The sequence below is a fragment of the Lissotriton helveticus genome, chromosome 9 (assembly GCF_964261635.1).
Source record: "Lissotriton helveticus chromosome 9, aLisHel1.1, whole genome shotgun sequence".
NCBI classification, from domain to species: Eukaryota; Metazoa; Chordata; class Amphibia; order Caudata; family Salamandridae; genus Lissotriton; species Lissotriton helveticus.
Window position 1 is genome coordinate 241,670,420 of NC_136070.1, and position 11,231 is coordinate 241,681,650.

Consider the following 11,231-nt stretch of genomic DNA (forward strand, 5'->3'; position numbering starts at 1 on the left):
AGAGGAGCGGCATCCCTGAACACCCCCCACTGAGCGCGGGTGGAGTGCTGCTTTCGGCCCGGGTCCCTACGCCAATGGGTTGGGTCGCGCAGATCCCCGGCTTGTGGCAGGCAGCAGGTTTGACTTTGAAACTGGGGACACCTGCCCGACATTCAGTAGTATCCTCTGGAACTTACACCTGCTGGCCCCTCCGCGGCTTGATCTGCACCCCCTGTTGACACCTGGCCCCTACTGGCGGAACTGGGCTCTCCGTGACTCTGGCCCCTGCTGTGTCAGTCGCTGGTGGGAGTTAGAGAGCATGTCCAAAGCTCGGAACACCAAGGTGAAACACCTGAAGGACATCTTTGGCCGCGCACAGTCCACACCGGACATGGCAGCTGCAGCGCCGGAACCCGCGAAGCCAAAACAGCCTACGGCCTCTGGAGATGAGCCCATCACGAAAGCCTTCCTAGAGTCGCTCTTTCTCACACTGAGGCAGGATATCCAATCGGTAAAGGCAGAATTCGCCACAGAATTGAAGGAGGTGCGCCGGGACGTTGACAATATTGATGAGCAAGTAGCTGCGCTCGAGGAGAGGAATGATGCCACGTCTACGGACTTTACGACGTTGCAACAGGAGGTCATAAGGTTGCAGGACCAGAACGTGGATATGCAGCTGCATCTGGAGGACATTGCGAACCGGTCCCGTAGACATAACATCCGTATCCGGGTAGTGACAAATTCCAACGATACTAAGGACTTGTTTGCTTTCTCCACCGGCCTCTTTAAGCATATATCCTTGGCGACTCCCACGCGGTAGAAGTTGTTCCAGACAGAGCGCACAGTGGGACCACCCGCGGCCCTCATGCTCCACCGGCGGATATTTTGGTGTGCGTGCAATATTTCAAGACTAAGGAAGCTATATTATCTAAGGCAAGGTCCCTGCACCCGATTTCATTCCAGGGCCTCTCCCCGGTACTATATCAGGACCTGGCACTGACCACCCTGCAGAGACATAGGCAGTTCCGCCCTGTGACCGACCACCTGAAGCAACAGGGGGTTTCATACTTCTGGGGGCATCCATTCCGCCTCATCTTCCCATTTAACAACAAATGCACCAGATGCGCTCGCTGATGGCCGCCTGGTGGGCCTGGCGCCTCCGACGGAGGACGACGCCGAAGGCCCGAGTGGGGGGGGGCTAGACATCTCTCCGTCAGGCTGGCAGCGGCAGACAAGGAGGAGGCGCCCGCGGAGACCACCTGCTACCGTAATCGCTCAGAGCCAGCGAGATGCGCTGGCCACAGCCACTGAGGCCCTCGCCGGGGATGGCTCGGAGGTCAGATGAAGACCCGGGGTCTGCTGCCATTTTGGGGCCCACCTGTCGCTTCCTTGCCGGGTTCGTGAGGGTGGCGGGGCGGGGGAAGTCTCTCCTCATTGACCGATTATGACCCCCTTGTGGCTGTCACGCCGGTTGTTTTGAGACGACGGACTTTATTCACGGACTGTTTTTGACTACTTTCTGTTTGGGTTAGGGTGGGTTGGATACTTTTCTGTGTGGGGTTTAGGGGTTTGCCCCTTTCTTCCCCTTTTCCCTATTTTTGCTTGTGTGTTGTCCCCCTCTTCCACCTCCCCCTTCCCCCTTGTGGGGCGCCAGCTTTCACCACTTATGTCCTTCGCCTCTCCCCTCTAGGCCTAGATTCGTGAGACACCCACCTAAGGTCCGACTTAGCCTCTTTCCCCCTTGTGTAACACATATCACAGGAACCACTTGAGATCCTTACTCTTAATGTTCGTGGTCTTAATAACCCGATCAAACGCAGAGCGGTTCTCCACTATCTAGAGCAGTCGGCTGCTGATGTTTGCCTCTTGCAAGAGACCCACCTCATTCCCTGAGACCATCACAGAATAAAATCCTGTGCATTCCCCATACAACTCTTCTCCTCTAATTCTTCCAAATCAGCCGGAGTTGCCATACTCGTATCCCGCTCCTTCAGGGGCAAGGTTCTCCAAAAAGCAGCTGAGATTTGGGGCCGCCTACTCAGTTACCAGTTTCTAATAGCATCGGTGTCGCTTATAGTGGGCTCTGTGTATGCTCCTAACGAGGGTCAGGTGAAATTTTTCCAAAAGGCACTCACAGAGGCGACCGCCAACTCTGAGCGGCGTCTGCTACTAGGGGGAGATTTAAACTTCGTCTTCGATAACATCGCTGACCGCTCCTGTCAACGCACCTCACAAGTTGGAGCTCTTTCCCAGGTTCAACTAGATCGTATGCGAGAGCTAGGCCTCACAGACATGTGGCGACACTTTCACCCTCATAGCCGAGCTTACACATATTACTCGGGGGCACACAAAACATATGCCAGGCTCGATTACCTTCTTAGCTCCTCCCTCTTGCAAACTATGGCAAAGGACACTGAGATAATAATAATAATAATCCACATTTGTAAAGCGCACAATCACCTGTAAGGGTCTCTAGGCGCTGGGGGCCGTCGGGAAGATTAAGCAGGCTATTGCCCAGAGTCACATGGTGCTGGGCTAATCTGGTGCCGGGGATCGAACCGTGATCCCCAGATTCCGGAGTAGTCGCCCTAGCCGCGGCGCTACACCTCTTCCTCACCGCATCCCTTTCCGACCACTCTCCTGTCATGGCCACCTTTCATTTGCCTCATACCCGCCCACCGCTGACATACTGGCGCCTGCGAGACACATTATTGCACCGGACTTCCACAGTTACCCAAATTAGTACTGCTATCAAGAATTTCCTGGCCACAAACGCTAACCCCGACACGTCCCTGGCGACACAATGAGCTGCCCTTAAAGCCGTCCTACGGGGGGAGTTCATCGCCATATCCGTGGCCAAGAATGTAGAGCGCAGTCAAAAGCAAGCTGAACTAACTAAACGGGTAGCAGAGTTAGAACAGATGCATCAGCGTACGGGGGCGAATAGGGCCTGACGCCAACTCTGTGTGGAACGGAAACAGCTCGCAGCACTAGATCAGGACAAGGCAGAGTTCTCCGCCTTCGCCATTCTTATTACACTAGCGGTAATAAATGCGGCCGCCTCCTGGCCCATAAACTACGGGATGCAAGACAGCGACGGGGAGTACAGGCTATTCGGGATTCGGGGGTGAGCTCACCTCGGAGAATGCTGACATAGCTGAAACCTTTCGGGATTTCTATGCAACCTTATACTCTAGTGCCTCCCTTGATGCCCTACATGGCACTGACTACCTTGACACCGCGAAGTTGCCAGCGCTCTCCCCAGCGCAAGCTGACAACCTTGACAGTGATATACGAACGGAGGAAGTTATTGCCGCTATTTCACGCCTCTGGCTCGGGAAATCACAGGAACCAGACGACTACTCTGCGGCGTTCTATAAGACCTTTCGTGGCCAAATTGCCCCCCTGCTGCGAGACCTCTTTAACGCCTTTGCACACACTGGAGAAATCCCTGGGGAAATGCCTGAGGCGTCTATAGTGGTCATTCCCAAGCCTGGTAAGGACAAGACCCTCTGCAGCGCCTACAGGCCTATTTCTCTTTTGAATATTGACATAAAGCTTTACACAAGCATTTTAGCGACCTGTCTAGTGCCGTTTCTGCCCCAATTAGTTGAACCAGACCAAGCAATGTTCATACCACAAAGGCAGACCAGCGATAACACTAAGAGATCTGCACCGTATTGAAAAGGCTTCTCACACCGCAGGGGAATACATGCTACTGGCTATTGATGCAGAAAAAGCCTTTGATAGGGTGCACTGGCCCTATCTTGAGGAGGTCCTGTCGAGGTTCGTCTTTGGGGACAAAATGCACACTCGCATACTGAATTGCTATCGCTCAACGTACGCCACAGTCCGTGTAAACGGCCAGACGTCGTCCCGCTTCCCCATAAGCAGAGGTATGAGGCAGGGGTGTCCTCTATCCCCCCTACTCTTTGCGCTCTGTATGGAGCCGCTGGCGGAACGCATACGGCACCACTCCCTCATTTCTGGGATCAAGTTCGGTGGGAACACTCACACCATCCCGATTAACAACTATACTTCTATGCTGTTAAGCTTCGTTACTTTGTGGAATGGAGTCTACTTGAGTCCGAGAAACATTGGTTATTCCAGGTCCAGGCGGTGGCTGGTGTGCCCCTGCAGGGTCTTCCCTTCCTCCATAAAGCACATAGACCACCCAACCTCTATGCCTCCTACATCACGAGCCCTACGATGGAAGCTTGGGACTGCACTGCCACGGCACATGAACTGACGACATTCCCCTCCCCACTCACACCACTCTTCAACAACCCAGACTACCACCCCTGTACAAACCCTAAGGCCTTCACGCACTGGCGCCCCACCCCCTGTAGAGTGCTGGGTCACCTGTTTGACCTGGATGGAATCATTCCATTCCCACGACTTCGGACAGATTAGGTAATCCCGGAGACAGATCGGCTGTTTTACCTTCAGCTTAGACACTGGGCCCTCCAACCACAAATTAAACCTGACGCTCAGATTCTTGACTGCATACGAGAAGTGGCTTGTTACCAGATTGTCCGACAAACTAATCTCCGATCTTTACAAGCACTTACTGCTTACCACAGTCTACACGCACAATGCAGGGCGGGAACGATGGGAAAGGGATTTAGGCCGCACCTTAACTCACAAAGAATGGGACAGTATCTATTACAGGGCTCGGCACTCAGCATACCATATAGGCCTCACTGAGACACTGACTAAGGTGGTGACTTATTGGTATTACACGCCTGAACGTTTCCATCAATTTGATCCCCGTCAGAGTGCTTTGTGCTGGAGAGGTTGTGGGGATGTGGGTACGCTGAAACCTCTCTTGTGGAGTTGTAAACATATCCAGCCGTACTGGTCCCAAATTTTAGACGCAATTGATTCCTACCTTGATACGCAACTCCCACGCTTCCCAGCCTATGTCCTTTTAGGCCTACCCAATTCACTGATGTACCCAGCTAAGTCCCGACGAGGTCGACTGATCGCAATCGCCTTGGAGGCAGCTACTCAGAACATACCCGCCCCCGCCGTATTCTGGATGGCTACAGAGGCTGTGGATGGTACTGGGGATGCAGAAACTGACTCTCACTCTCGCGGGTAGGGGATCTGAGTTCCCGGAATTATGGCGCCCTTTCCTAACGCTGCTTATAAAGGAATTTTGAGAATTGACCTGCCCCAGATACCTAAGACTACTGCGTCTGGCAGATACGTCAATCCCACAGGCGAATCCTAAGCGCAAGACCTATAGACTGCGATGAATCACATTATGTCCCGCACTTTCTGAGTTCCCTTCCAACTGAATTTACCCTGGTGGACGAGGGGAGGGGGGGTGGTGGGTGGGTAGTTGGGGGTTTTCTTTTTCTATCGCTGTCATTGTATTGTTTCTCTCCGCATTATGATCTGTTTGCTCTCAGGCCCGCTCCAAGCATTTACTGAAGTAATATTGTCCAATGAGGGACTTGTTGTCTGTATTTAAATAATTCTGAGAGCCGGGGCCGTGTGCTCTGTTTTGTTCTCTGTTTTTGAAATCAATAAAAAGATTTAAACCATAAATGAGTATCATATTCTACTTGTAAGGCAATGCTGGCTACCTAGTTATGCCTACCCATATGTGTTATTCAGAACGTCAGAACGCATATGGGTGGGCTTGACTGAATAGCCAGCATTGCCTCACCAAGAAGTAGGATATGACACTCATTTAAAAAGAATATTTTCAAAACATTCATGTATTTTTCTATAACCAGGTCTTTGGGTTTTTTTTTCCTGAGTGGAGGACGCCCTGGTTCTGTTTGCCCCCTTATGATCCTCATTTGGCAGATGATCACTGATGGACATGCCTTTTGATGGGTCTCATCTATTTGGAGAGGAGATGCTGCAGCAGTTTAAAAATAAATGGGCCACAGTACATTCCTTAGAGCTGTTAACTCCTGCAAAACAATTCCACTATCACTTCCATAAATGTAGAGGCTCTCCAAGGGGGTTAGCCTATAGGCACCAACTACCTCTGTAGCCATTGATGCAAGAGACAGTCCTGTCCTTTTGAGGCGGCAGATGCTGCACCAGGAGACATCCCACTGTCCGGCAGGGCGCCAGACCTCCAACTCCACTTATCCTGCACAACCACCACTAAGCTGCTTTAGTTTGCCTCAGTAGCTTACACCCGACCATTGGGAGGAAATATTCAGTATTTCCTCCTAGGATAGCAATAGATCAAGTCCACCATGAGTCTTAAAGATTGTCCAAAACGGCTACACCCAGTCTTTAATTTCCTACCCAACCCACTTTTCTCCCCCACTAGAACAAATTTCGGAGAAGCATCTGTCCATTCTGCTGCTACTTTTTTGTCCCGAAATAGGACAGGATCCTCGGCCTGTCTAGACCTTAGACCCCCTGAATATGTATGTGGAAGGACAAATTCAGAATGCTTACATTAGCTCAGGTCCTATCTACTCTCAATTTGGGAGCCTGGGCAATGTCCTTGTGCTTGCAAGATGCATATTTTTATACACCCATCCTGCAGTCCCATAGGCATTACCTTAGGTTTTAGGTGGGCCAGAAACTTTCAATTTGCCATTCTCCCCTCCACCCCTCTACAGTTTATGAAAGGGATGACAGTAGTCGCTGCCCACCTTCTGTATTCCTATACCTTGACAACTGACTACTAAAGTAGGCTTGCCACAGTCAGTCATAGACATTGTTTCATTTGAGCTGGTGGGGCACACCAGCACTTTATTTTCCTCTTCAGACATTTCCAGCAGGCAAGAGGGGGGAAAATACACAAAGGGTAAAGAGGCGGAAGAGAGACTGAAAAGCCGACACAATGGGAGAAAGCAGGGATCCACAAGTGAGCTAAAGGGGCAGGGTTGTCTGGAAGTGGATTAAAGAGGCATGGTGTGGATTCAGTTCTTCGCAGCCTTGATATTCGATGCTGAGCTTTGGGCACTGGCACTCATTCTTTTACAAATTAAATACTGGTTCATAGACAACCTCTGAACGACAGCAGAATTGTTGACATTTTTGGATTTCATCATAAAAGAGCCTAAGTCCTACCTGATGTCCCGACAAAGGATTCCATTCACTGGGTGGTTTTCAAGACTTTTCCTCCTTACTCCATCGCAGCAAGTCCTGGACATTCAGGCTGTGATCCTGATGTTGACTGTCATCCTTGCTCTCTGTGCGTAAGGCTCTGAGGCCTCTTGTCCTCTTTGCCTTGTTCCTCATTATCAGCAATTACATTTTGGACATGTGGGCCGGCAAGGGAACCGGAAATCCCATTGAGCTCAGCATCAGTGGCGCTTTTCCAACTCGATCCAGGTCTTGAAGGAGACCGCCCAAGATCCACAATGGTGGCAGACTGCCGCATTGTTTTGCTGCAGACGGCTTTCCCTTCCTAACCCAAAAAGGACAGTGGTAACTGATGCATCCCTACTGGGTTGGGCTCCAAATCCACCTTCTGGAATTGTGGTTCCTGAAGGTTTTCTGCCACGTATCCAGGGGTAGGCTAGTGCAGGTTGTCAAGAAACCATACCACCACCATAGTGAAATGGGTTCCGGGCCCTGTGTAAGGAGATGGTGCCTCTCGATACAGCCCCTTGCATCGCAGCCTCACTGCATCTTGGAACCAGCTGCTTCGCTTTGGCTGTGCAATGCATCTTCAGATCCACACAACGCTCTGCAAACGAGAATTTAAGGTGCTTTGTTCAACGGGCGTAACTGGGTCCATGCAGCCGGCCCGCGCCCATCGCAGTCGGCCTGAATCTGTGACTTTGTCCCGGTCCGGTGCAACCAGATTTCCACAGTTGTTGCTTTGTGGTTTTTGGTGCTATTTTGTCTAAAATCTTTCAAATTGAATATCTCCGGTGCTACTGGTTGATTTTTATCTTTTGGTCTTGTTTTAGTTATTAAATTAAGCTCTATTGTTCTAACCTGGTGTGGGATGCTTTTTTTTTAGGTGTTTTGACTGTTTTACTCTTTAAAGTGTTGCGCAAATACTTTACACTTTGCCTCTAAGTTCAGCCTCTCTGCTCTGTGCCAACCTACCAGGGGGTTGAACACAGGTTAATTTGGGGTTACTGCTTGACCCAGGCTCAAACCCCACTCAACCAGTAACCCAATTTCTTACAAGTATATTGGGTGAACTTACAAGTACTCCAAAAATGCGCTGCCCCAAAAGACTTTACACAAACCAAGAATCTGCTTTAAATCCAGGGCTAGAGTAGGATTGGACTGGTCTATATAGGTATCAGGCAGTGCATGAAGGCTGGTCTGAAATTCTGTGTGTGTTAGTTTTATGGCTGTTTGGTAACCTGTTTAATGTTCTTATGTGCCGGTTTTTAGTGTTGGTTTCTCTTTTACTAAAACAAATATTGCCTGTAGCAAGCTCAAATCCATGCAGCTTCCCATACCTTGAAAAACACCCAATGTGTCTCTTTTCAAGTTCAACCCAGCCCCGATTTGCAAACATAGACCCCTTTTTTAGCCATCTAACTTGCAAATGAGCAGTGGTGCTGAAACAAATTTCAGAGTGGGGGTACTGCCACCTATGTTAAATCAGTCATAGGCTTTGTAAAATATCGGTTTCCATCAAATTTCAGAATAAAAACAAATGCTTCATTTCTGCTTTCCACACTGCTGATATATTTTGAATAATGTACAGTTTATTTACAGGTATTTACATTTTGTTAGAAAATTGACATCCTGCAGCCTTTCCTTATATGCTCTCTTTACATCCCCTGCAAGTTTATCACATAGTTCACTTTGCAAAATGCTCACAGTATGCAGTCAAATAAAGTAAACCCCAATCTCCATGTTAAAGGGATAAACAACAATTTGACAAACGACACAACTGGACATTTGAGCTCTAGCTTTGAACGTACAGCAGATGTGATTTGATGAAAACAAAACGTAAAGGCATCTTCATTTTTCACTCATTTTCTGAACTTTCGTCATGATTATTTTGAGAGTGCTGCTTCTACCGACTATGTTAAATGAGGTCAACTTTTATTTTGGTGCTCTAGCCTCTTCTCTGTCCACTGTGACCCCGGGCGGAGTGTGGTTCCTAGTTGTGTGCGCTAGTGCTGAAAAGCATTGCTTGTTTTGTTTATTCAAACCCCTATGATAAATAATTAAAAAATGTGTTTTCGTAGCAAATATGTCTATGAATGTGGGGCTATTGTTTCAGGGACGCGCACTGTTTCTGGCGCAACCTCCGAAATGCATTTGAAGATCACTGAGAAATAACACATGTTTTACAAGTGAGGAATAGGAGCGAGCGCCGTAGGGGTGGTGTGCAGGCCCGACTTGGACTCTTGATGACTTCTCTCTTTCTCGTCCATATGTGACTAGCTTTTCCAATGGACTGGAACAGTTAGTCATGCACAGACGTGAAGAGTTGGCTGCTATGCTTTTACTGTGGCTCCCAGCTCTGTCTGCTCTTGGACAGGCTTGCTAGTAGAACAGCGTAGGTATTTAGTAAGCCTGCATCTTAAATAAAACTTGCTTTCTTTTAAACTTCTCTTTCACAATATATTTGTATTATTCAATAAAATCTCAGTATGTAAAATGTTGCATACCCATTTTTTTTTTCTTTTGGTGATGAAAGATATCTTCAAAGTCAAAAGGTCTGGTAAAGTCCGTAAAAGACATGACCTATTGTTTTTGCATGTGCTTGTTCTCTCTCTACCAGCGAGTCCCCCCCCCCCCCCCCCCCGAAAAATGTCATAGAAAGAAGTCCGGAAGTAAGCACCCAGATGCACAACATTGGTCACCTATTGATAACTTTGCGTGGAATTAACTTCTACTCCGTGTCCAGGCATACTTCACCGGAGCCCAGGGGGTGTGGTGCCATTCTCCAGGCATGTTCCTGTCAGGCTTGGCTGGGTAGCATTGTGGGTTACCACACATGCTTTCACTCACAATGTGTTTAAATATTACTCCCCGAGTGATACAAAGAGTGCTCAGCGAACTGCATTAGTGCTGCCTAGGTTATTTGATGATGATGATGTGCCTCCTCCCTTTCTCTTACTCAGTTGTTCTAGAGTCTGCCCTTGCTTGCATGGAACCTGTACACATATCTATGAATTAGCAGCATAAGATGCAGTTTCTGGTACTAGCTTCAGGTCCCAAGGACGCTGACGTTGATCAAGAGCTTACAGAGGAGTGTGTGTGTGTGTGTGAGAGATAGTGAAGAAGTTCTGTAACCTGTTATTGTTGTGCCTAAGCGCATTCCTTGACTTGACCTGTACAACGTTCTCTTTCTAGCCACGAAGAAATATCTACAGTTCTGTCAAATGTGCCACAAGGTACCAACTACATCAAAAGAGCTGTTCAGCAAATTCACCGTAGTCTCCTCCAGGAACCATTTATGCTTCATTAGGATATCTGGAACCTTGAAATGAAAAAGGATGGCTTCTTGCTGTCCGTCTTCCGTTTGTCGGCCACCAACATACTTTGGGCTCTTTGAACATCTTTCTTGTCAGCGACTCAATTGGTGTTTACGACGGGTCATCAATGATCAGTGATGAGTGGAGCTTGGCTGGTGGCCCCTGAGCACTGATGGCTAGATGAACCGTATTATATCTGTCAACTTTCTGTATATATTTTATTGTTATTCAAGTTTACATGTCCTTTTCCTTAAACTAGTGTTCGTGTGTCTGTGGCATTGCTTTGTGATGAAGTGATACAAAAGCCAATGCACAGTGTTTCTCTTTGGTTGTAAGATATCACTCAATTTTTCATTTGCTTCTCAACAATTTAATACATTTGCTTATGTGCAATAAAAATATGTATTTATGAATAAACTATAAACTATTTTCTTTATATGTTAGTCTGTGTCTTCATTTAGACAAGCACATTGCGTTGCTGGGTCCCTTCACTCAAAAGGTATTTTATAGTCCTAATTTCATTCTTAACGCATTTGGGCTGTATAAAGTGGTGTCACGTAAATGTTTTTTCAAAATGCTGCTACATTCAGAATAACCCCTTGGTGCAAAGTGGGTAGATAAGTTTGTCAGATGTAATTGCTCTAAATAGAGTGGACGGGAGCTAGGCCAATTTTTGGCAGGTGTTCCGAATACACCAAACCTTAGATAACTCCGAAATTTCTTTGATCCCTGTTTGGTCAGAACCTTCAGAGGCGTCTTCAGTAAAGTGACATTTAGAGGAATAGTCTAGGTTGAAATAATTGAATGTATCCTGTAAACGGAAACTAAGCATTAGACTACAAGGAGCTATGGAGTGAAGCATCGAGT

At 48.1% G+C, this 11,231-nt stretch overlaps 1 protein-coding gene across 1 annotated transcript in view; it reads left to right on the top strand.

The window, feature by feature from the left end:
- Positions 1-10,800, top strand: part of KNL1 (kinetochore scaffold 1) — a 579,877-nt gene extending 569,077 nt beyond the window's left edge. Inside the window, exon 26 of the mRNA XM_078659817.1 lies at positions 10,243-10,800. Within this exon, the coding sequence (XP_078515943.1) occupies positions 10,243-10,357 (115 nt within the window). The 3' untranslated portion in view covers positions 10,358-10,800. The remainder of the gene's footprint in view (positions 1-10,242) is intronic.
- The last annotated feature ends 431 nt before the right edge of the window (positions 10,801-11,231 follow it).